The sequence below is a fragment of the Asterias amurensis genome, chromosome 1, assembly GCF_032118995.1.
Source record: "Asterias amurensis chromosome 1, ASM3211899v1".
Classification (NCBI taxonomy): Eukaryota; Metazoa; Echinodermata; class Asteroidea; order Forcipulatida; family Asteriidae; genus Asterias; species Asterias amurensis.
The window spans coordinates 34,924,805-34,951,930 of NC_092648.1; the positions used below are offsets into that span (position 1 = coordinate 34,924,805).

Sequence of the window (27,126 nt, forward strand, 5' to 3'; positions counted from 1 at the left end):
TGGTAATTGTCAAACACTAGCCTTCACAGTTGGTGTATCTCAACATATGCATAAAATAACAAACCTGTGAAAATTTGAGCTCAATCGGTCATCGAACTTGCGAGATAATAATGAAAGAAAAAAACACCCTTGTCACACGAAGAAGATGGTTGATTTCGAGACCTCAAGTTCTAAACCTGAGGTCTCGAAATCAAATTCGTGGAAAATTACTTCTTTCTCGAAAACTATGGCACTTCAGAGTGAGCCGTTTCCCACAATGTTTTATACCATCAACCTCTCCCCATTACTCGTCACCAAGAAAGGATTTATGCTAATAAATATATTGAGTAATTACCAATAGTGTCCACTGCCTTTAACACATTTTTTCTAAGCAAACATAAGCAGGATACCATTCACAAATTGTACATGTGACATGGTACTTTGGTTGGTAGCTTCATTCAACAACTTGTTTTGTACTTGGCTACTTTTTGTGCTTTTAAAAGCAGCTCATAAAATTTGGGCCCGTTCTGTGGGGAATTACAGCTATTACAGCTAATGAGGTGACAGAGTACAGAAAGAGTACAGCAAGTTTCTTTATTATCATGTAGTCAAAGATTGTAGTTCTGACTCAAACCCATATCACCGACAGTTAAGTCCCAAGCCTTCATTGTCAAAGTGCATTACCAAGCTCCGAACCTTGTAATGTTGCTTTACCTCAACGGTCATTTGCTGTTGTTATGGTGACATTTAATTAAATATATTTATCAGCTGTTCTCTGGTATTTTTTTGTCTAAGCCGAAATTTGACTCGCTCCATTTCACAAGGATGTATACTATGGATGATTCCAACCTGGTTTTGTTTTAATTGTCGGTATTTTGTGCAATAATTTCTTGTAAAGAGTAGCTCTGCAACAAGGTCTGTTACATCATAGTTTCCTCTATGGTTCAACCATATGACCCTCTTTTTACAACATGGTTTTGGCTCTGGCTTTGGCTCCGGCTTCGGCTACAGCTTTGCCTCCGGCTGAGCCCATCCCATGATTTCCTTATCCATAAGGGTTCGCATGCCGGGAAGTGTGACACCAGATGTTCAGGCTAGCCCTAGCCTAGACTGGTCCTGTTTCGTTATCCATAAGGGTTCGCATGCCGGGAAGTGTGACACCAGATGTTCAGGCTAGCCCTAGCCTAGACTGGTCCTCTTTCGTTATCCATAAGGATTTACATGCCACGAAGTGTGACACTAGATGTTAAGACTAGACCTAGCCTAGCCTAGACTTGTCCTCTTTCGTTATCCATTAGGGTTCGCATGTCAGGAAGTGTGGCACCAGATGTTCAGGCTAGCCCTAGCCTAGCCTGGTCCTCTTTCGTTATCCATAAGGGGTTCGCATAACAGGAAGTGTGACACCAGATGTTCAGGCTAGCCCTAGCCTAGACTGGTCCCCTGATGTCAGATGTTTAATACATGGTCTCGCTGCATGACTGTATCATCAGAAGGCTTACCGAAATGTGTATTGTACTTTTAGATAATGATGACAGTGTTGTGTTTGGGTACAATTCAGTGAGTGTAATACTAGTCGAGTACGAGTACTTGGGCCATCGGTTCAAGTGTCCAGGTAAAAACAAAGTAGTAATCCGAGTACAGAGTTCAACAGCCGAGTACCAGGCACTTGGATCTGAAGAGTACGAGTCTGAGTACTTTATAAGTACATTTCTGCAAAATCAGATTCCAGAATTACTTTTTCTAATTTCTAGGTGACAGTATGTAAATTTTTATTGTAATCCTGAATACATAGACAACTTTATTCCTCTATTTTTTTAAACTTGATAATTTTGTTAAGTATTGTGATGTGGTTGTTGTGGCACAATGGTCTTTAAGTTGATAGTGAATACTGTGTGCAAAGTTTCAAAAGAATATTTTTTTTGTAATTTTGTAAACCTCATTGGTGTTAATGGGTAAGTTAATATCATTCAACCTCTTACAAAAGTATTGGGGATAACATTTGACTAAAATTGAAACACCGTGTTATAAATAAATGTTGAGTTTCGATTGAAGCAATTCCATTCCTATTGGTAAATAAACCAAGTCTCAATTTCTTTATTAAGCAAAGACATTTTGTTGTTGGATTACAAATTCATTATCATTGCAGTCTTAATATTTCCACAAAGAAGGTCCTCGGGTTTTAATTCAAACTGTTGAAACTTACCGTCTCGTTCTTAGAGTGGTTATGATTTTGAAGGTGCCTCTTCATGATTTCATGTACAGTTGTTTATTTTTTACTTTTACTGAATAATAATGGTACAAACACGCACATTCTAAGGACATGGTGTGCTAAACTGTTTGTACTGGGGTCAATTTCATAGAGCTGCTTAAGCATTTGCTTAAGCACGAACAGCTCGCTTATTTTACAAATGTTACTGGCAAAAATGTATGTCATATACATTGATTGTGACTGGTATTTAGCTGTTGTTCACTAAGCATAACAATTGAGTGGAGTCTTGGCCGGTAATCTGATTTTACTAAGCAAGGATTTTTTTGCTTAAGCAAAATTTTGTGCTTAAGTAGCTCTTTGAAATTGGGCCCTGGTCTTATTTCCCCATAGTACTTGAAACATGTTATTGAATTGTAAGATCCGATTTCCATTTCTGAGTTTCGTGTATGGGTTTTGCCTCTTCTGTTTATTTTGTAAATTAAGTCCCAAAATCTTCACATGACTTAAACATATCAGTAATATTCTGAAGACGAGCAGGGCCCAATTTCATAGAGCTGCTTAAGCAAAAAAAATTTTTGCCAGTAACATGTGTAAAATAAGCAAGCTGTTTTCGTGCTTAAGTAATTTTTTTGCTTAAGCAGCTCTATGAAATTGGGCCCAGAGTATACTGTTCGAAACGCCGAAACCCAACTGGCTCTTTTCAGAGCCAACACTCACTCTAAGAGATTTACACATGGTTGTACCCGCAAGTTTACTAATTATTTATATATAGTTTCCTCTTATATCAATATACAAACGAATTCTTCGGGGAGTAATTAAATTCTCCGTTATGAATAAAATAAATAATGTTTTAGAGCCATTATACACTTTCGGAACAGAAAAAAAAGTTCAAAGATTTACAAATAACCAATACAGGGTTTACAGAAGGTAATGGTGAAAGACTTGTCTTGAAATGTTATTCCATGGAATGCTTTACTTTTTGAGAAAAATTCTCGATATCGAGATTTACGGATTTATTTTAAACACGTGTCATGACACGGCGAAACGTGCGGAAACAAGGGGTGGTTTTCCCGTTATTTTCTCCCGACTCCGACGACCGATTGAGCCTAAATTTTCACGGGTTTGTTATCTTATATATAAGTTGTGGGCCATACATAGCAATGTTTACCGAAAGTGTCCAATGGCTTATTCAGCATCTTAAAGGCAGTGGACACTATTGGTAATTGTCAAAGACTAGCCTTCACAGTTGGTGTATCTCAACATATGCATAAAATAACAAACCTGTGAAAATTTGAGCTCAATCGGTCATCAAAGTTGCGAGATAATAATGAAAGAAGAAAACACCATTGTCACACGAAGTTGTGTGCGTTTAGATGGTTGATTTCGAGACCTCAAGTTCTAAACTTGAGGTCTCGAAATCAAATTCTTGGAAAATTACTTCATTCTCCAAAACTATGGCACTTCAGAGGGAGCCGTTTCACACAACGTTTATACCACCAACCTCTCCCCATTACTCGTCACCAAGAAAGGTTTTATGCAAATAACTATTTTGAGTAAGATGCTGGTATTTTTTTACCATTGCATAATTTCTCGGCTGACCCAAACCGAAGCGCCAAGGTGGTTGGTCATCAAGTGTGAGAAGTTTTATAGCTTATCATATATTATGGTTTATTTATTAGCTGCACTGGCGGTCATGCAGGCCGTAGAGTACGTTTACAAGTAAGACTATCATTTGGTCATTTTGCACGGGTATTCGGAAGCAGATAAGATGATCTTTCTGAACCTCTTGCTAGCTTCGCTTGTGAGATTTCCCCTGGTAGTATTTGGTAGTCTTTTTGTTGCATATGTTTTATATCTTCATTACGTGCATTTGAAGTACAGCCATGTTCCTGGACCAAAGCGGAAAAGGTAAGTGTACACGATTTGCCTCCCTAATCGTCTGGTCGTCGACTCCCGTTATTAATACCCTGAACTATTGATGGATATTTTTCACTGAAAGCGTATTCATAACGAGTTGGACGTATGCATTCAGTGTTAGTAATTTTTCACAGAACGTTTCCATAACGAATGCTTAGCGTGTTGCCAGCGTTCATAACTTATGTCCTACGATAGTGTAACTACTGCACAGCACGCGGCAGCGTATTGCCGAAGATCACATTCAGTAGCCTACGCCTCATATATTCCTCACGAATCCGTCATTTTTGTGAAATAATGCAGCTCCCAACATAAAATTCCCGTTTTGATCGTTTTCTCACAGTGTTGTATGTTGCCGTGCGTACGCGTATACATTCGCGTGCAAGACGCATGAATTCTTGGTCACCATTATCTTGACTGCACAGCGTTATAACACGCAAATGCAACGCAATATTTGTGCGTTGTGCGTCTTGCGTACACACGGCAGACTGTGAGGAGTACGAACAAAAATTTGAATTTCTTAACGTTGGGAGCTGCATTATTTCATGAAAATGACGAATTTGTGAAGAACATATGACGACCAAAACCCACCGCAGAAAAATATATGCTGCCATGGAGTGTGAGTCTGTAAAATTTTCCGCCCCAGAAATGTACCCTGATGTCCAGGACGTCACTGTAGTACAATACGAAAGTGTAAGGCCGCCAGCCAGGGCTACGTGCAATGGTACTTTTCGGATGGAACGAAAAAGCACGGTGAGTGACTCAGCGTGCAATGGTACTTTTATTTGCTATCACGTGACGGACAATCCTCCAATCAAATGGCAAGGATCTGCTTGGATGTTATATAAAATGCAATATTCGCACAGTATATAACGCAATAGTTTTTTTTTAATGATTTTTATTTCGTTGATTTTTTGGAATGATACATTATTGCAATAACTGGGTCAAAGGTCACAATAACATATTAAAGAATTCAGTGACCTACATTAATTTCAGAAAAAAAAATTGACTAAGAGAATTGATTTGAGCATGCAATTCTTATCATTTTGATACCAAAATTGCATATACATGTGGTAAAAATTGACATGGTTATGACATATTTTTACCAAAAAGGTGGTATTTTACCCTAAAAATGTCAGATTTTAGTGGGTTCTGCCCTGACCACATGGAAAGTCGGATCGGGCTGAAAATTTGTGTGCATTCATTGCTCATAAGGACCTACAAGCACAACAATTGTTATCAAAAACGGAAGACATGAGGTAAAAAAGTGAGTTGGTCTGACCATGGCCTGACTTGGAATGACCGATATACCAGGTTGTTTTAACGTTTAGTTTTGCTGGTTCTTTGTATGACCATCGTATCATGAAGAGGCCTTTATACTATCATCGCTATGGTGTTTATTCTTCCTTCCTTGTGTTAGGAATTAGACTACACAATTTGCTCTAGCAATAAAACGGGGGCCCGGCAAACACTGAAGGGAAACAATTAAACGGGTATAAACGAGATTTGGGAAAAACAGTAGATTGATCTGCTGCACTCAACTAGAAGAAAATAAATGAGTTATGGCCATGTCAAACAGTGGCAAGCATAGAACAATGCCAACGCATGGGATCGCGGGGACGGGGAGGCACTGAGGTGCTGGTTAGATGGGGCGGAAGAAGGAGGGGGCACATGGTAGGAACGGCAAAATAAAATGCCTTGAACAAATGAACGGGGCTGGGATATAATTTGGAAAGGAAACAAAAAAAATGGACTTGAGGACGATAGACAGGACAGGAGTATAATAACAACCACTGCAGCAGGACCCGTGCAAAACTGAAAAACATAGATGGGACCGACTAATAAAAAAAAAAATGGAAAAAAGACGGGCAAGTCCACGATTTCACAAAGCACTAAAAAGTTCGTCGTGACTCATAACGTCACTCCACTTACCAACGGGGTACAATGGAAACAACCACTAGCGGGACCCGCGTGAAACTTGAAAACATGAGTTCGGGCACTAGCGGGAAACCCGCGCTAACTGCGGGTCCCGCTAGATTTCCGCGCTGTTTCAATTTCGATTTCACAAAGCACTAAGATTGATCTTAACTTTGTATCAATTTTAATTGCTAAGCAAAGAGTGACGTCACAATACCAATTACCGTGTCCTTGTTTGTACTCCGTTTCGTTTATTTTTTTCCCCGTTCAGTTTATTTTTTCTCCTGTCCCCTATTATTATTAGTCCCTTTTCTCGTTTTCCCTTTCCCGTATTATTTCCCAGCCTCGGTAATTTTGTTCCGTCCTGGTCATTATTTTCGCGTCCTGTTTTTTCCCCGTTTTGTATTATTTGTCAGTCGGATTAATTTTGTTCCGTCCCATTTATTATCCCCCGTTCGCGCACTTGTACGCGTTTTTGCAATGTTTTTGTTGTTGTTGTGTAAATTCATGTACTGCGGGTCCAGTTAGACAGGTAAACTGGGCAGCTAGCACAACTGAATACCCGATACGCATAACAATGTGCACTGTTGATGATCTGATCATAGTGCATGGGGGTGATCGTACACAATGACCACGTGACGACAGTAAAGTTGCGATGACATCATCAGCTCACATCAAGAAATCAGTGTAAGTGTTAGTTTTACTGTCAACTGTCACTTTAAAAAGAATAACAATATTCAGGAAACACCCATCAAATTGCGTTTTAAAGATATTGTTAAGCACATGTGTGACACATGCAAGCTGTCATTTTTTGCACAAAACCAATCCAATGACTTCATAATTTAATGAATAACTGGAAATTTAGTGTACAAACTTCGGCTGGTTGTTAAAGTAACGGTAACCAAAGCCAAATACGTAAACTTTTAAGGCATGTTCTACTCAGTTTGTCCGAACTACAAAGAAAGTCGTGTGTTTGTGGAAGGGGAGGGGAACAAAAGTGGTGTAGATGTCACGAGTTTTAAAATAAAAATTAATGTCCCCATAATTATGTAAACTTTTAAAGGGACACACCGGCCGAATTGGGCTATTTGGGCTACAAAACAGACTCAGAAATGAATTCAACGGTCTTCCAGGACTGAAGAAGAACAGTCCCTAAAAAAATCATCAAATTTGGCCGCTTTCGAGCATTTTAAAACAAAAACGAAGGTCACGTGATTGTTTTAACCAAAAAGTGGTACAAACAATCACGTGACCTTCCGGGCTAGTTTTACTTTCAGCCGTATAAAAGTATCTCACAAACCAAATTTAAATCTTTTTTTTTACAAAATTATTAACGAGTAATTGGCGAAAAAGATCATGTATTCAAATTATCGCTACAAAATGTAAATAATGGTGAAAAATCTAACGTAAGATTCGCATTCAAAGAGTCCGTGTAACGGAACTTGTTATATGGCCCCACGGCGTGGAGCAATCGGAACGTAAGCCTCGGGGCATATCACGTACCGCATATGCCGTGTCTCGTGGGGGGCTGGAGGTGTAATTCCGGGCGCTATGAACTCCCAGCTTGCGGGTCTCGCCGTGAGCTTGGGAGGGGTTTGGGTTTGTCAGTCGGTACACCTCGTGTCGAATCCGTTATTTCTTATGATCGCAACGTTCCAATATTATGCTCTGCTTTGTTTCATGGCTCCTAATTTCTTTTTGCTAGGAGTTTTCAGGTAACAATACAAAAATATTGATGATGTCAAAACGTAGGAATACCGCATTTTGTTATATTGACAGTGTTATTGTGCGAGTAGCTTAAAAAATGTTTTATGAAAAAGAAAAGAAGGATACAAAAACGGAGCCCCCGATCGAAAAAAGAACAGGTGAATAATAATTTTGTGAATAATGATTTTTGTTTACAGCAACTATCTATAAAAACATTATTTATGATTATACAGCCCTAAATTGCGTAAACGGTGAGCCGGTGTGTCCCTTTAATTTAAGGCGTGTTTTATTCAATTTGTCATAATTTGCTTGAGGACGGATGCATGTGTCCTGAAAAATGGAGATGCGTGATAGATGCCATTACCCCGTCCCCCTGCCCCTTCCTCTCCCAGCCCCGCGTGCTCTAATGTCTGACTCCGTTCTCCATGATCCCGTCCCATATAGCAACAGTTAAATAAAAGGTGCCGTTCCCCCTTCCCCTGCCCCTTTCCTATCCCCGTCCCACGTGCTCTAAAGCCTGCCTCCGTTATCCCTGATCCCGTCCCATATAGCAACAGTTAAATAAAAGTGTCCCCCTACCCCTGCCGGTGTGGCGGTCTCGGAGCTCCGGCGTACTCAGAGCTCCAGATTACCAAATACGGTAGTATTACGTCATGCCGAGCCTGCGCACCCCAAGCGAAAGTAGTCGATTTTAGCGCCGTGCGGAGTCGACTGACTGTTTTGCTCTACACCACAGAGTTATTGACCCGTTTCACCTGACGTCATCAGCAGTTGTGTAGAAAAAGTTTGTGTTCGCCATGGACACGGTAAAAATTTCACGTTCGAAAGGCGACGCGCGAAAATGAACACGGGAGAAAGGCCCTTGACGCGGTAAATGTCACGTGCTGACGGCAAAAAGTCACGTGCTGACGGCAACGCACAGAAAATGTACACGGAAGATAGGCAATGGCGGCCCCCGTGCCAGAACCCGCGTATTCAGGCGCGCAGTGTAGGAGTTATGTTGTCATAAGATGCTTTATTATATTTTGTCCTTATATTTTGTCAGTCCTCATCATTGTTAAGCATGTAGAGAGTCATAAAAAGAGCATTAAACCTTTAAATCTATACAATCGCCAAAAAGCATGAAGCTTCTGACAACACTGCTCCCCAGTTCAACAAATACCAAAACATTTTTTTGAAATTCCTACAGACCAGTATCTTTTTTTTCAAGCCTGGTATCCCAACTTTCCTAAATATGCTACTTTCGGACTTCTGACAAACTTAGCAACCCCCTGTATTTCCCAAATTGAACTTTGTTCAAAACACCCCTTTTTGAAATAATGGATTATTCCATTCACAATTGACTGTACCTGTGTCAGGTGCATTTTTGGAAAGACCAAGGGTGTATATTTACCATATTCAGTTGAAAGGCAGATATTATATTTGGTCTTTACACAGTGAAGCCTTCAACTTTGGGTAATTTTCAGAAAAGAGCTAAATTAGGTGAAATATGTCAATTTTCTTATGTTTAACCGTTGTCATGGCAACCAAAGTGCAACGCAAAAACTATGCTTTCTTTTACACCTTGGTTGAAGGAATTAACATGTGCAAAGAGTAAACACAATCCATTAAAACAAAAATTCATATTTTTTTGTTATACAATTTGAAAATAAACACATTTTTTTTCCAAAAAAGGACGAAGTTTATGGCAGCACTGCTCCCCAGTACAACAAATACCAAAACTTTTTTTTGAAATTCTTATAGACCAGTATCTTATCTTTCATGCCTGGAAGCAAATCTTTCCTAAATATGCCACTTTGGGACTTCTGACAATTTTAGCAACCCCCTGTATTTCCAAAATTGACTTTTCCTCAAAACACCCCTTTTTGAAATAATGGAATCTTCCATTCACAATTAACTGTACTTTTGTCAAACGCATTTTTGGAAAAATTAAGGATGCATATTTATCATATCCAGCTGAGAGGTAGGTCCACTATTTGGTTTTTACACAGTGGAGCCCTCAACTTTGGGAAATTTTTACTCATGAAAAGAGCTAAATTAGGTGAAATATGGTAATTTTCTACTTTTGACCGTTGCCATGGAAACGAAGGTGTAAATGCAAAACTTACGCTTTATTTTTACATTTTGGTTGATGGCCTTCACTTGTGCTGAGTTTAAACGAAATCCATTTTTGAAAGTCTGCCACCACTTCTTTGATTTTTAGAGCAACCCAGTCTTAAGTTTTCCCATGCAGATTTTAGAAAACTGGTTAAACTTTCTTAAGCAGTTTTCTTTAAAGACAGTTTTGCCAATTAATTGCTTCGCCCCTTTCTCCGGTAAAATACGTCCATCTTCCGGCCACAAGGTGAACCTTTTCTGTAATCCATTTACCTTTTGATACCAATAAAATATGGATTGCACTAAGTGTTACCAACCGCCGTTTAATTTGACGTATAAACAATGCAATAGTGTGTACATGTACGCGCTCGCACAGCTCTTATAATTAAAGCCAACTTGAATTATAGCCTTGCAATCATCAAATACGGCGGTTGATGATGCGTATTTCATCCATCTATATTTTGCTATGGCCAAGTTTAACGTTTTAGTGAAATTAATGTAAATATTTCATGTTTATTACTACTTAAAAGGTTTTTTAAATTATGATAATCCTTTATATAGGGGTAGACCTGGAACTGTGGGCCCATGAACATAACTATGAACGTCTATGGCCGGTATATAAAAAAAAGGTTAGTGAAGTCATTACAGGAGAACACCACCAGGCTATAAGGCCACATACAAAAAATATTGTTGATCGTCCCCGCCCGACCGTTAAAAACCCCCCGACCCCATTTTTTATTTTATTTTTTTATTATTTTTATTATCGAAAACATGTCTGGATATCTCTTTATACTTTTACTGCCCAGATTTTTCAGCTGATATTTTTTTCAAAATGTACAGGTTTGAAAAGATGTTTAAAGAAGGTTTTTATTCATGTTGGCAAAGCAAGAAAAATTCTTCAAATATTTACTTGGGCTATACTGTGCTTAGTTGTTTGAAAAAGTTTACAGAAAATGTTATCTAGGAGTTAAATTTGTTTGACAAAACTATTGAAAACATCAAAAACACACAAACCCTCTGTTTTATAGTGATTGTGATGACTTCTTTATTCTTGATTTCATATTTGGCATGTAAACAAAGCTTAAAAAATAAAAAATAAAAAACTCCCTCCCTCCCCCATCCGCAAAAAAAGGACGATGAACAATTTGTTTTTTTATGTGGCCTAAGGTCACTCCTGCTTTAGATTTGGGTATGTTATTTCACGGTAATAATATAATAGTCGAAACAACACTAATTAGTCATAAATGAGACATAATTTTGCCTAACATCAAAAGCATGTCTCATATGACTTATTACAGTGCTGTTTGACTAATATATTTTTTAGAGTGAATTAAGACAACGCAATACGTTTAGTCTCGTCGAATCATTACAATTTGTGTCTGAATATTTTGAAACATTCTCGGTAGAACATTATGTCAATTTTTGACAATTTCCATTTCAGGTTTACAATGGCAGTAAAGAGGCACCTTACACTAACCCCAAGGCACCAGTACACATCATCACTGGATCTGCTGTAAGTTTGCCCAAAACGTAAATACAGGTAAAAACCTGTCTGCGGCTGCGTACGACGCAGGTGTAACTGCCCTCCAAATGTCGGGTTAAACAGTGGGGGTTATTCAGGGGGTTACCAGCATGAAGAAAGAACAAAGGACAGAGAAAATATAGCATTTTAAATTTGTAGTTTTATTTGTTTCTTTGATTACGCTGGACACTATTGGAGTATCTCAACATATGCATAAAATAACAAACCTGTGAAAATTTGGGCTCAATCGGTCATCGAAATTGCGAGATAGTAATGAAAGAAAAAACATCCTTGTCACACGAAGTTGTGTGCGTTTAGATGGTTGATTTCGAGACCTCAAGTTCTAAAAGTTCTAAAACTGAGGTCTCGAAATCAAATTCGTGGAAAATTACTTCTTTCTCGAAGACTATGGCACTTCAGAGGGAGCCTTTTCTTACAATGTTTTTTACCATCAACCTCTCCCCATTACTCGTTACCAAGTAAGGTTTTATGATAACAATTATTTTGAGTAATTACTAATAGTGTCCACTGCCTTTAAAAAAGAAATAACGCAAATCATCCTTTCTGCCTTCCCAGTAACCAATTGCGGTTTATTATTTATTAAGAGTCTCCATTCTTGAAGCCTCCCTTAGATTCAAATCTTTGGGTGAAAATTATCATTTCTTTAAAACTAAAGCTCCTCACAATGTTTTATAATATCAACAGCTCTTCAGTGCTCCTCACCAGGTAATTGTTTTATGGTCATTAACTTGAAGAGATATTACCAAAAGTGTAGCCTGTCTCTAACGCAAGTTTTCGCTGACACCTCCTTTTACATTTGAAATAAAACAACTTTCTTCCCATCTCCACAGGGATGTAAAGAGAGACATGATCTGTTTTTATTCTCCAAGCCGTGGGATGCATTCCGTTCTATTGACTACGGTTATAGTGTCATGCAGATTAGGAACAAAACTCATCTAACTTGGGAACAGGTGTCTGATGATCAGGTAATAAAGGAATGCATTTTTGCATCTCCAAAAAATAAATAATATAACGTTCATGTGGACAAATGTTAAACTGTTATCATACTTGTCTAAATTGTATGGCTAGGTTTCTAGCCGTATATAAAGTATTTGCCAGTTGGTTTGAAAATATAAATTAGAAATGTACATTTTGCTGTTTTTCCTCATGTAATGATGCAATCTTATTTGTTATTTTTTAAAGTTGCTTATCCAGATTTCCCAGATAGAACATCGTTCTATTTTCCCCCTCCTCCTCTCTCTCTGAACGAATGTCGACAGTTAGACACAGAAAAAAAACGTACACAAATGTTCACCAACGGCACATGGCATAAAATGCATGTTATAGGCCCTTTTACCGGTAATATGTAAAATATTTGTCACATGGCTGATGGGCGTGAAAGTAATTGTGAGATACCGACAACAATAATTCATGTTTAGATTCCAATTAACTACCACTAACTAATAATTGGAAATTGTTAGTTTGTGCAACATCTTAAATGAAGGGTTGTAACTTTCCACAATCTATAAAATAACTATAAAACTTAAATGTTGAGATAAATTCAGCCAAAAATATGACCTATTTAACATTCGCTGTAGAGTTAGAGCACCAGGAAATGTGTGGGGCGGATGCACAATCATTATACATTTTGCTCCGTATCTGTGAATTCTAACATTATATAACAAGTCTTTTTTTGTATGCACTTTATTTTGTTTCAGAGTGGAAAAGTGATTGACAAGTTTACCCTCATCAAAGATCGCCATGGGCCCGAAGCGTGGCTGTGATCTTTCCTTTCAGATTCCTGCTGACGAATCAGTTTATTTCAGCAAAATTATATTTAAGATCGTGATTAAAAAAACGGAAAGAAAATATACATTTGGGTTCGTTCATGAAATGGGTGCTGTTCTTTAACGGCATTTTATGGTATTTTTCTTTTAATGGTTGGTTGAAGGCAACAAATTTAAATGCAGTGGACACTATTGGTAAGTATTCAAAGTTAGCATACAAACTTACTTGGTAACAAGCAATGGAGAGCTGTTGATAGTATAAAACTTTGTGAGAAACGGCTCCCTCTGAAGGAACGTAGTTTTCGAGAAAGAAGTAATTTTCAATTAAAATATTTTAATTTTATCTCGAGACCCCAAAATTAACTTTTGAGGTCCCGAAATCAAGCATCTGAAAGCACACAACTTCGTGTGACAAGGGTGTTATTTCCTTCATAGTTATCTCGCAACTTCGACGACCAATTGAGTTCAATATTTCACAGGTTTGTTATTTAGTGCATAGGCTATGTTGAGGTGCACCAAGTGAGAAGACTGGTCGTTGACAATTACCAAATGTGTCCAGTGTCTATTAAAATGGACATGTCACTTGTCACATTATAGCATTTTTTTTCAGCAAGAAACTTTTTCCTGAACCCCGAGAGAGTTGAGAATATTTTAACTTGCTTTATGATCACAATGGGTATAGCATTAGATTATACAGGAAGCACATTGACAAACTTATTGAACCATAAAAGCATTAGGAACTTCTTTGTGGATAAAAGACTGCAATGAAAATCAATTGTTTATGGGTTGCAGTGTGCAGTGGTGCGTGTACCATACAAATTAAAGGGTCAAATGACTGTCATGTGAGCAAGTTTTCAAGTTATCGGCTCATAACAAAATAGCAAACAAAACTGCTTGTATTTGCAGGGGATCAAAGGTTTTTAAACTTTTAACTTACAAATTAAAGGGTCAAATGACATTCATGTGTGCAAGTTTTCAGGTTATCGGCTCATAAAAAAAAAGCAAACAAAACTGCTTAGTAAACTTTTAACTGCTTTGCGTTATAATTATAATTGGTATAGCATTACGTTATTAATGAATTACAGTGAAGAACTTGTTAATCCATTAACAAAATGTAATTGCAACCAGCTTATTAAAAGAAATTGAAACTTGGGCAACTTACCCATAGGAGTTTAATAACTACAATCTCTCATACTTTATAGACCTTTATTGATTTAACTCCATTCCAAGTCATTTTAACCAAAACGAGGCTAGACGAAATAATCGTCTGGTGCCCTGTTTGCGCAATGAATGTTAGCATTCATAACTGTTATGGAAACGGGGAACATAACCTACACCGATGTGGTTTACAAAAGACTTAATACAAAAAAATGACAATTTGCAAACATTATTCGCTATCTACTGTAACACTGTATTAAGCCAGAACCACCCCATCACAATATTTAAAAACTATAAAACAGAGAAATAAACCTCTGGACGAACTTGTATATGTATTAATGATTACCATAACAATAACATAATTATATAGGCCTACTGTCACCTAGAAATTAGTTTAAACAAAATTAGTTAATTTTTTTTATTGAATCTCATTTTTCAGAAATTTCTTTATCAAGATACTCAGACTCGTACTTTTTAGATCCAAGTGCCTGGTACCCGGCTGTTGAACTATGTACTCGGATTACAGAATACTTGGTACCTGTGACTGGTATCCTGCTTGCTTTTGCTTAGAAAAATATGTGTTAAGCATAATACTCTACTTATGCAGCTCTATAAATTGAGCCCTGCTTATAGTGGTAAGGGCAGCCTTGGACATGGTTCCCTGGTAAAAGTCCTAGGCCCAATTAGCTTAGCACAAAACTTCAAGCACTATAGTATTTTCTCCTATTTTCTCCTCTGCTTACCACCCTGTAAACTGGTTAAAGCCCTGGCGGTAAGTTGGGTCCTCCTTGAAATTTTAACATCAGTTGTAAATACCAAAAACAGCCTCTTACGATGATAGAACATTTTTAAACATCTCTTTCAAATTTGTAAAAAACTTACCTTACTATTTCAATGAAAATATTTGAATGAAGTACTGAAAAGTGGTTTCCCTTTTTAAAGAAAAATATAGTTTTAAAAGATTAACATCAACTTATAATTTTTGACACCAAACATTAAAGATATAAACTATGTGGAGTTATTGTTTTGTTTAAATTCTTGTTTAAATTCTTGTGCGTTGTATCATTGAGGAAGAAAATCATGTGCTATTTTTTGTATTTGCCTGTTGTTTCTTTATGATTTTTTTGTGGTGCTTTTTCAAATTTCTGCGAGCAATGCAGTGTTTCTTTTATGAGATTAATAAAGTTTACTTATATATATTGTCCTATGTTTAGCCACTAGTATGTGTTCAGTATAATATGAAAATAAGGGGCACTGTCGCCACGAGGTTGGAGGTTGCAGATGTAGATGGTATGAAATGTAGCCCCAGTTACTGTGACATGCTCCGGCTGACCTTTGTGATGCGACAGCCAGCATGGCAAGCAGTATACTGGGTTACAGTTCTAAAGGCACTGGACACCTAAAGGCCGGTTTATAGCCGGTCGCGCGATGGTCGCGCGACGGAAATCTTGTGCGCAATCCTAAGACTGAGGCCTAAAAACCGTGTCTTTTTATGATCGCGCGTCAATATTTTCGACGCCCGACCATCACGCGACCGACTATAACTCGGCCTTTAGGTAATTCATCGTTGAAAGACCATTATTCTTACTTGTTGTATCCAAACATACGCCTCTCTTAATATTTATGCATGAGGTACGTCACAATGCTAACCCAAAACGAGGCCATAGGCGCAGCTACTGCAAGTGGTGGCGGACGTACGCCCATAGCCTCATTTTGAGTAGGAAATATGACGTCATGCTTTAACATTAAGAGAGGCGTATATGCATAAAATAACAAATCTGTGAAAATTTGGACTCAAATTGGTCATCGAAGTTGGAAGAGAATAATGAAAGAAAAAACATTCTTGATGCACAGATTTGTCTGATTTCAGGTGCTCAAAAATGGCTTTATAGGCCTGGAGGACTTCATGTTTTAGTGAGAAATAACCTCTTTCTCAAAAACTTTGTTACTTCAGAGGGAGCCGTTTCTCACAATGTTTTATGCTATCAACATCTCTCCATTGTTCATTACCAAATAAATGGTTTTGAATAATTACCAATAGTGTTCATGCCTTCGATTCCACACCCCTATAAGCCTGCATATGGCCACGACCACAGTGCAGTATTACAGTTTAAATACTACATATAAGGTTGATATTTAAAAAAAGATAAACACTACAAAACATTCTTGTTTAAAATGGAAATACTTCATACACTTTTTGGGAAGCTATCTCACACCAGAAAAACCAAAAAAGTTGTTCAAGAAAAAGAAAAAAACATCTGTTCAATATATATAATTTATATATATATTTTTAAATGTTTACTCAACTTCTTTCATTATGTCAGACTTAGGTACGGCCGGTTTGACGTATACTCGACACGAATCCTTTGGCTTGCAGGTAATGCTCCTTACATAGTCGAAACTCTGACCAGGCACGAGGTCAAAGGTGAAACTCTTCACTAACTTGGCCATGACAACCTGAGCCTCAATCTGGAAACAATAAAGTCAATGGTAATGACAGGAAACACAATACAGTGTATGTCACAAGAGGGCAGCATTTGTTTGTATTGTTTTCCTTGTCCATTACTTCATCCAGCAGAGCTGGCACTTCCTAAAGTGAATGTGTATAGTAGGAGTGGGCTAAGTTATGTTAAACATTCAACAAGTGACGGGCTTCTGTGCGGCACCATAATGTAGCCCGAGCCCTTAATGTAGCCCGGACATGTTTGGGGCTACGTTTAGGTCCGGGCTACATTTAGGGCTCGGGCTACATTATGGTGCCGCACATGCGTCATTCTCCAATCCGGGTGTAGTCGAGTTTGTTTTATACTTGTTCAAGAGAATTTGCTGATCAATAATTCTAGAGAAACCGAGTGTGATGAGACGAAGAAAAGATCGAAGATGGTAGATAGACGGAGAGAGCGACCCAATGAAAGCGGGTGGAGAGGGGGAGCTCTAATCAAGGAAAGTCGATCTAAATGGTCTGAGTTTGAGCAAGTTTGGGACAATTTCTCACAGTTATAGGTCCATATAGCTATGTACAAATAGACTATAACAATAGTCTATAGTCTATTTCGATACTGACACACGATACTGACGTGCAGAATTAACTGGTTTCTTGTAAGGACTAAGGCTCGGTCACACAGGCCTCGATAACGAGAACGACAACGAAAATGTAACCAATGCATTCCCTCGATTGGTTGAGTTCTGCGAAGAGCGTTTCAACCAATAGAATGCGTTCCCTTTGCGTCGTGATCGTTATCATTTTCGTTATCGCTGCAATGTGATTTGGCCTTTACTCACCATAGCAAACTGACTCCCGATACACTTCCTTGGACCCAGTGAGAACGGGATGAACATGTTGTTGCTAATGACATAAACAACATAAAGCATTGCATTACCAGAAAGTAATATAAATTTTAAATATCCTTTTCATTGATAATTTCTATTTGATGTAATTTTTTAAGATGACGTTGACATGTGCAATTCAGTTTTTAACTGCGAGACCTGTTTCAATAAACCTTTTTTTGAATTGAATTGAATTGTATTGAAACGAAGGTATTTTTGTATTTCTACATGACCAATTTGCCAGTTTTCAAACCCATAAAACTCACATGAAAGTTTCAGTCAAATATTGTAGAGCACCAAAGGCACGACCTAAGCCCAATTTCATGGCGATCTGCTTACCGCCGAATTCTGCGCTTACGATCGCGACTCCCCGCTTACGTGCAAGCGCCGAATTTCTGCGCTAGCCTTGTAAGCGTAGAATGCCTAGTAACGTGAAGTACGCACGCGCAGAAGTACAAATTCGCCGCTAACCCGTGAAATACGCTTGCCGTAAGCACAGAATTCCCTGCTTCCGTAAGCGCCGATTCTGTGCTTACGGTTAGCAGAGCCATGAAATTGGGCCCTTGGAAATCTAAACTGTGCACTGGACACCATTTCAGCAAGCATCTCTTTTGATGCAACAATTATAGATCAGTGCGGTGAACTTTGGCTTCTGCGCGTGCGTACTCCACTTTACTAGGCATTCTACGCTTACAAGGCTAGCGCAGAAATTCGGCGCTTGCACGTAAGCGGGTAATCGCGATCGTAAGCGCAGAATTCGACGGTAAGCAGAGCCATGAAATTGGGCCCAGACAATGACCGTTATATAACAAGAAGTATGCTTGTTGAAATGGCGCCGATGTGTGTTTCTCTTTCCAATAATAACTAAAGCTTCCCATCTTGTGCACTTTGGCACGCTGTAATCTTTGGTATCAATTAAGTTGGCACCTATACATGTTACATGTTGGTGGAAATACCATAAGACCTTAGGGCTTGTAGCTCAAACTTTTACTAGACCGAAAGCTATGTTTGCAATACCAGAATCAAAATGAAAAAAACAAGTTTTACACATAAAACAGTTTAACTCAAAGGCCTAAAACAAGATTATTTGAGTAAGCACTTGTAAGCTGTTCCGATCCAGTCGGAACAGCTATTGTTTTCGTCGAGATTTTTATTATTTTTATTAGCTGTTCCGACGTAGTGGTCGGAACAGCTATTGAAATCGTCAAGATTTTTATTTGTTATTATTATTATTAGCTGTTCCGAACTTTAGTCGGAACAGCTATTGAAATCGTCAAGATTTTTATTTGTTATTAGCTGTTCCGAACTTTAGTCGGAACAGCTATTGAAATCATCAAGATTTTTATTTGTTATTATTAGCTGTTCCGAACTTTAGTCGGAACAGCTATTGAAATCTTCAAGATTTTTATTTGTTATTATTATTAGCTGTTCCGAACTTTAGTCGGAACAGCTATTGAAATCGTCAAGATTTTTATTTGTTATTAGCTGTTCCGAACTTAAGTCGGAACAGCTATTGAGATCGTCAAGATTTTTATTTGTTATTATTAGCTGTTCCGAACTTTAGTCGGAACAGCTGTTGAAATCTTCAAGATTTTTATTTGTTATTATTATTAGCTGTTCCGAACTTTAGTCGGAACAGCTATTGAAATCGTCAAGATTTTTATTTGTTATTAGTATAAAAGAGTCAGACCCTATATCATATTAAAGCTTAGGTCTTGAAGTTTCAGTTAAATGTAATTTGCATAAATTAAATAATTAATTAACTAAGTTATAACGACATGAATGTTTAATTAGCCAATCTTTAGACTGCCAAATCTCACAAACTATACGTCCGATCGCAATTTTTTTTTCAATTTTGTACTTTTTGGGTACTGTATAACTATTCCATGGCCTTAGAATCCGGACGACGTCTCCATGACGTCATGTATTGCACGTTTTGTGTCTGTGCACAAACACAATGGCTCTTCAAATGTCAACATTTAAATGGTCAAAAACTAAATAACTTCAGAAACATTTATCTGTTTGTGTTCTAAATTTGATATTTTGTGTCAAAAAATATACTGATTCTAAAAATAATGGTTTCCGTCCATTAAAACCAATCAAGGGACGTCTATCATTAACGAATAAATTAAAATCTTGCCGTCATGGATACAACGTAGTACTTATGGATGTAGTCACTAAACTGGGTGCAGTCGCATTCATGTGGCTGTACACTTTCTCTATGGGTGTCATTGAAAAGTCATTGAATTGTTATAACAATACACTGTGGACACAATTCTAACTCTCAAGCTCGAAATACTACCTTTAACATCGATCTTTCTGCAACTTGAAGCTATCTTCTGGAGTTCGGAGAGATGGCAGCGTCACGGACGCTGGATAGGCCCTTGAGCCTCGACATATGCCTGTACCAGAAAACTACACCCGACTCACTGTTTCGAGAACTGGATAGAATAGTTAATGAAGACGAGGTTTCCTGCCTGCAACACCTACACGATAAGAAGTGGTGCATCACCCTCAAATCAGCCGACGCAGCAAACAGACTACAGAGCCACCCACTAACCGTTGATGACAAACCTGCCCAGATTAGCAGAACGCAAGAACGAACGACGTACATAAATGTGTTCAACGCCCCGACGGAGATGGGGGATGCTCCGGTGTCGACCATACTTTCCGGCTTTGGCAAGATAGTCTCACACCGCCGGGGACACTGGAAAACCCACGAGACCTGGCTGAACGGTATTAGACATTATGCAATGATTCTGACCAAACCAATACCGAGTTTCTTGAAAATTGGACAGACGACGATCAGAATCACATAAAACGGGCAAACACCGACCTGCCGTATTTGTAATGAACAAGGACATATGGGGGCTCAATGTCCCAATGAATTCTGCACTAACTGCAAGCAGCACGGCCACGGGAGCGCCAAGTGTCGGGTACCGAGGAAATGCCACACTTGCACCCAAATAGGACACCTCGCCCGGGATTGCCCGGTCGGGTACCGGACCACAACATACAGACGAGCTACTATGGATTTTCCACCTCCCCCCGAAGGACGCCCCAGCAAGACAGATAACCCCGAAGAACCACCAAACAACCAGCCGGAGGTACCGGGGGTGCGAGCACCACCACCCACCGCAGCAGCACCACCCACCGCAGCACCACCATCCACAGCAACCCCCGGACAACGACCCTCGACCGTCCCTGGACAAAAACTGACGCCAAAATCAAAGGAACAACAAAAGAAACCTTCACTCCCACCGAAACCTACACTACAGCCAAAACCTAAACCCTCACCGAAACTAGAAAACACTACACCCAACCAAGAACCCAACCTAAGTGACTCAAGCCTGCCTACATCAACAGACCACCCTTCAGACGACGGCGACGACGGCGACGACTCCGACGGATCACAAATGTCCGTGGTAAGTACATCAACAAAACGCCACCTCACCACGGACGAGTCGGAGTCGTCATTCCACGACGCACAAATACCCCAGACACCAGAACCAGAGCCTTCGCCGGAACTGGAGTTCAGAAGCCAACGACGAAAGAAATCAAGGAGAAGGAAACCCTATGAACATTGAACATTGAATAATGAACTGGTTTCTTTACTCATTCACAGGCACACACAACTTTGGCATTTTTGTTATATTTATTATGTGTAGCTTAAACATATGTACTTTAAATGTAAACGGGCTGAGAAACCCGGTTAAGCGTGCTCAAATTTCCACCTCCTGCGGCAGTAGAAAACCCGACATTCTACTGCTGCAGGAGACCCACGCCTCCGGCTTCTATGAAGCTAGAGGCTGGGCCAAAGAATTTAACTCTAAAGGTTTTTGGTCTTTCGGGACTAGTTCGAGTTGTGGCGTAGCCATTTTGTTTTCAAACCGGTACTCCTGGAAACCGATGGACCAGTTACGGGACAATGACGGTATATTAGTTTCCATCACAACAACTTTGCCTGGTTCTAAGGCTCGGGTCAGAATAATCAATTGTTACGCACCAAACCACCCCGCAGAAAGACGGCGCTTTTTCAAAGAACAATTGCCACTTCACACCCGGGGCATGAGGCATATCATCCTAGGGGGGGATTTCAATTGTATTTCTGACCAGAGCCTTGATTCAAAAAACCAATTTCCTAATCACCAAGGTTTACGAGGAACTAGAGAATTATTCCGTACTGTAAAGTGTCATGATTTGGTAGATACCTGGAGGACGAAACACCCCAGCGTTAAAAGATTTACCTTTCACAGTGCGGATAATTCAAAAGCCACTCGTATTGACAAAATATTCTTGTCCCGTGAATTGTCCATCGGTTCAGAAAGTGAAATAACTGCTTTTCCTTTGTCTGATCATGATTTGGTAACCACCAAGATATCCGATCTGATTCAAAAAACCGGAAGAGGATATTGGAAATGCAATACATCTTACTTGCCCCAAGCAGAATTCCAACATATGGTTAAATCTACTTGGGCTGTTTGGAAAAAACAAAAGCGGAATTTTGATCAAATTACGGAGTGGTGGGACAAGGGAAAAGCTAACCTCAAAAGAGCGGTTATTTCGTTTTCTGTAAACGCCTCCCGGAGGCGTAATCTTGAACGGAAGTGTCTCTTGAAAGAAATTGATCAATTACAGAGTAAAATAGATAATGGTGACTCTTCATGCGCCCCTAGACTCAAAGCAGCGAGACTAGAATTTTTGAAAAACACCCAAAAACAAGACGGTAGCAAATTCCAAAGCTACCTCCCTTCAACCAAAATCAAAGGCGAAGTAAACATTCAGTGCCCAAACACAAAAGACCCCGACTCCAAGCGCATGCAGAGTCTCAATGGCCGTGACGGGAGTGTAACAGAAGACCCAGTAGTAATGACTGAAACATGCCGTCAATACTATGAGGCGCTTTACACGACCGCCCCGGTCGAACAAAAAGAAATCGATTTCTTTCTTGAGTCAATTGACAGGTCACTGAGCTCAGAGGAACAAAATTCACTTGAAGAGCCGGTGACACTGCCTGAGGTGCAGGCTGCATTGTTTAGTATGGAGGCGGGCAAATCCCCAGGTCAAGATGGTTTGCCCGCAGATTTTTACAAAACGTTTTTCAACGAGATGGGACAAGATATTTGCGACGTAATCAACACGGTCTTTGAAAATGGTAATTTAAGCCAAACTCAAAAGAACGGGTTAATCACCCTGATTTTTAAAGAAAAGGGCAGCCGTGACGACCTAAAAAACTGGCGTCCGATCTCGTTGTTAAACGTTGACTACAAAATCATCTCCAAGATCCTCGCCACCAGACTACGCACAGTCCTGAACAGTGTTATCCATTTGGATCAAACCTGTTCGGTGGAGGGTAGATCAATACTAGACAATGCACACTTGCTCCGAAACGTTCAAGATTACGTTGAGCAAAAGAATATGGGCGCGGTCTTTGTGTCTCTCGATCAAGAAAAAGCTTTTGACAGGGTAAACTGGGGGTATCTCAGGCAAGTACTAGGAAAATTTGGCTTCGGTCCAAATTTCCAAAAGTGGGTCGAAATCCTGTACACAGACATAGACAGTGCAGTTATTTGCAATGGTCACATTTCGGAACCCTTTTCACTGTCACGCGGGGTCAGACAGGGTTGCCCCCTATCCCCCCTACTGTACATTTTGGCCTTGGAACCTCTAGGCTGCGCGCTGAGAGGTGATCCATCTATCGTGGGGATCAAATTACCCGGTGGGACCGAAGCTAGAGTTTCCATGTATGCCGATGATACTACCCTTATCCTGTCAAACGACCGTTCCGTTGTCCACAGCTTTAGACTGATCGAGAGATATGAGAAAGCGTCCGGCTCCAAGCTCAACCAGCAAAAGTCCCAAGGATTTTATCTTGGGAGGTGGAGTGGAAGGTTGGATGGACCGGTTGACATAGCCTGGGGTAACTCAGCCAAAATTATCGGGGTTAATTTCGGAAACAAAGAATCCCGAAAAGAAATGTGGGACCGAAAAATTTCCAAAATCGAACAATCAATCAACGATTGGAGTGGCCGGGATCTAACCATGAAAGGAAGGGTCACGGTCACTAACACACACATTTTGCCCAAAATATGGTACTTGGCTGAAGTTACCCCGCCCACGATGAGAGAAATAACGAAAATAAACCAACTCATATTTCGATTCATCTGGGGCCACAAAGGCGAATTTGTCAACCGGAACACCATGTTTCTCCCCACTTCCCGAGGTGGCCTTGGGGTAGTGAATATTGAAGACAAAATGGCTACTATGCAAGGGATGCATATAAAACAAATTATCAGTGAAAAACCAGCGAAGTGGAAATCTCTGGCGAGGTACTGGTGCGCCCTTTCCCTTAGGGACATAAAACCAGAGTTAATTCGAAGTAACACCCCTCACTGCGACACCCAGTCAGATTTTTACACTTCAGTTCTTAAAACCTTCCGGAACAACAAACAACTTGTTACGGACTGGACAAAGCTGAAACAAAATACTTACCTTGCATCCATTCTAGAGTCCCGAGCGACCAAGCCTAAAATCCAAAGAGACTTACCAGGGAAAAATTGGCAAGTCGCGTGGAAAAGAACATTGTGCGCCAATCTCCTCAACAGCCAAACTAGCTTGAATTTCAAAATAGCACATAATGTCTTACCTATCGGCTACAGAATGCGCAAAAACCCAGGGGTAACTGGGAGTTGCCCGCATTGCGGTCGGCTCGAAACACTAGAGCACGCTTTCATTGAATGCAGCGTGGTTAAGCCGGCAGGCGCGTGGCTCGCTGACCACATGAGTAGGCTCAACAATGGGCACGTGAGCCCAGACGCGGACACTATATTCTTCTCATTGTACGAAACCAATAAACCCAAAATGACAGTGCAGCAACTTAACAGAATCCTGTCAATCTACCGAATGGCAGTGTGGTTGGCCAGGAATAGAGCTAAATTTGAAAACAAACACACCCGAGCCACCGCATTGATCAAAACAATCCAAAATCTGGTATAGTGTCCGAGACTGGCCCGAGTTTCTCAGATTTCTCTTGTTAAAGTCACATTGCATAACCTATAGAGCAAAATACGTTTCCTTGCTTTGTTTTCTCCCTTAGGTTTTCTCTAAGCATAGAGTGAGGTAACACGTGTCAAAACCGACCAAAGGCGTCTCTAAAAAGGCCCACCTTTTGGAGTGTCAGCATCAACGTTTTGCATTTTCCTCAGTTTTGTTTTTTGTTTTCTTATTTGTAAATAGAATTATGTAAATACTGCAATGAATGTATGGTAAAAGCCCGAATGGCTTATTTGCACAAATAAACCATTTTAAAAACTGCAATACAGTGTGGACCTGTTTGCATTGAGGACTTACTTGAGGGGAGTCTACGACGCTGTCCTGATGTTAGCCCATTGTATTCTTTTTTTTCTAACCGTGTTCTGGACATACTCCATTGGATTTGTACGCAACCAATAGGCATACATTGGAATCCTACGATGGTTCAGGGTATTCGTTAAAACGAATGTACGTTCTAAGACTTTTTTTGTAAAAGGCATTGGATTGGGGTAAGTTACACACCATCGTGTACCTTATGAAATTTGTTAGTACGAAAAACACAGTTTTAAAACTGTGACGTCATCACGTGATAATTTATGATAATAAGAAGCTTTAAGGAGTTTTTCTTTGCAGCACTATATCTCAAGAAGTGAACGGCCGAATTCAAAGTTTTTTTCAGTAATATACTCCTTAGGCATGATAGATTTGCATTGGGTAACCGTGACCCCGATTTGACCTCTACTTCTGGGTCAACCGGAAGTGGGACCATATCTCAAGAGTTACACAACCGATTTATTTTTTTTCTTCAGTTAAAGACTGCTTAGGCATTAAATTTTGTTGAGGAAAATTCGTGACCCCATTTTGACCTCTTCTTCCGGGTCAACCGGAAGTGGGACCATATCTCAAGAACTACACAACCTATTTTCAAACTTTTTTCAGTTGTAGACTACTTAGATATTAAATATTAACTTTGAAAACTGTGACCTTGTGTTGACCTTTACTTCCGGGTCAACCGGAAGTGGGATCATTTCTCAAGAACTAAACAACCGATTTTCAAACTTTTTCAGTTATAGATTCCTTAGGCATTAAATATTAACTTTGAAAACCATGACCCCCATGTTGACCTTTTCTTCCGGGTCAACCGGAAGTGGGACCATATCTTAAGAACTACACAACCGATTTTCAATCTTTTTCAGTTTTAGACTCTTTAGGCATTCAAAATCGAACTTGATTTACCGTGACCCAGTACAGGCGTATTGACCTTTACTTCCCGGAAGTTGGATCATATCTCAAGAACTACACAACCGATTTTTTAACATTAATTAAATTTATTTCAAATAATGACCACGATGCCATGTTGACCTTAAATTCTAATTTTAAAGCTGATTTCGATTTAGTATGAGATAAAAGACAAGGTAATCACATTTCATAAAGCTGTTATGTATGGGTTTTGTTAAAGCATAGAATACTTTTCTTAACAAAACATTCTGGAACAGATTTGTGATTGTTCACAATCTCTAGTTATTATTATTATTTGTTTCCGTCAAAAGCCCATAGGTTTAACCAGGGCATTTTGTTATAGCCAAAAATCATACTTGGCTTAGTATAAAAGAGTCAGACCCTATATCATATTAAAGCTTAGGTCATGAAGTTTCAGTTAAATGTAATTTGCATAAATTAAGCAATTAATTAACTAAGTTATAACGACATAAATATATTTAATTAGCCAATCTTTAGACTGCCATATCTCACAAACTATTCGTCCGATCGCAATTTTTTTTTCAATTTTGTACTTTTTGGGTACTGTATAACTATTCCATGGCCTTAGAATCCGGACGACGTCACCATGACGTCATGTATTGCACGTTTTGTGTCTGTGCACAAACACAATGGCTCTTCAAATGTCAACATTTAAATGGTCAAAAACTAAATAACTTCAGAAACATTTATCTGTTTGTGTTCTAAATTTGATATTTTGTGTCAAAAAATATACTGATTCTAAAAATAATGGTTTCCGTCCATTAAAACCAATCAAGGGACGTCTATCATTAACGAATAAATTAAAATCTTGCCGTCATGGGTACAACGTAGTACTGCTGGATGTAGTCACTAAACTGGGTGCAGTCGCTTTCATGTGGCTGTACACTTTCTCTATGGGTGGGTGCAATACAGTGTGGACCTGTTTGCATTGAGGACTTACTTGAGGGGAGTCTACGACGCTGTCCTGATGTTAGACCATTGTATTCTTTTTTTTTCTAACCGTGTTCTGGACATACTCCATTGGATTTGTACACAACCAATAGGCATACATTGGAATCCTACGATGGTTCAGGGTATTCGTTAAAACGAATGTACGTTCTAAGAGTTTTTTTTGTAAAAGGCATTGGATTGGGGTAAGTTACACACCATCGTGTACCTTATGAAATTTGTTAGTACGAAAAACACAGTTTTAAAACTGTGACGTCATCACGTGATAA

At 39.3% G+C, this 27,126-nt stretch overlaps 2 protein-coding genes across 2 annotated transcripts in view; one reads left to right on the forward strand and one right to left on the reverse strand.

Annotated features, from left to right (window-relative positions):
• The first annotated feature begins 1,482 nt into the window (after window positions 1-1,482).
• On the forward strand, window positions 1,483-16,173 carry LOC139944269 (acid phosphatase type 7-like). Its single transcript, XM_071941293.1, has 5 exons — window positions 1,483-1,536; window positions 4,019-4,096; window positions 11,265-11,336; window positions 12,197-12,331; window positions 13,064-16,173. Exons 1-5 carry the CDS (start codon window positions 1,483-1,485, stop codon window positions 13,127-13,129), a joined length of 405 nt encoding a protein of 134 aa, XP_071797394.1. The 3' UTR covers window positions 13,130-16,173.
• A 135-nt stretch (window positions 16,174-16,308) lies between these two features.
• LOC139938138 (cholesterol 24-hydroxylase-like) overlaps window positions 16,309-27,126 on the reverse strand; it is a 59,786-nt gene continuing 48,968 nt past the window's right edge. Inside the window, exons 12-13 of the mRNA XM_071933523.1 lie at window positions 17,573-17,636; window positions 16,309-16,759 (exon numbers count right to left, since the gene is read on the reverse strand). Coding sequence (XP_071789624.1) covers window positions 16,589-16,759; window positions 17,573-17,636 — 235 coding nt within the window. The 3' untranslated portion in view covers window positions 16,309-16,588. The remainder of the gene's footprint in view (window positions 16,760-17,572; window positions 17,637-27,126) is intronic.

What these genes read in the sequence shown, in the direction of transcription:
- LOC139944269 (XM_071941293.1), top strand. Translation starts at nt 1,483, where the DNA reads ATGTGTATTGTACTTTTAGATAATGATGACAGTGTTGTGTTTGGGTAC. An exon ending in TTGTGTTTGGGTACAATTCA is followed by an intron (nt 1,537 to 4,018) that starts GTGAGTGTAATA and finishes AGTATTTGGTAG; the next exon opens with TCTTTTTGTTGCATATGTTT. An exon ending in CCTGGACCAAAGCGGAAAAG is followed by an intron (nt 4,097 to 11,264) that starts GTAAGTGTACAC and finishes TTTCCATTTCAG; the next exon opens with GTTTACAATGGCAGTAAAGA.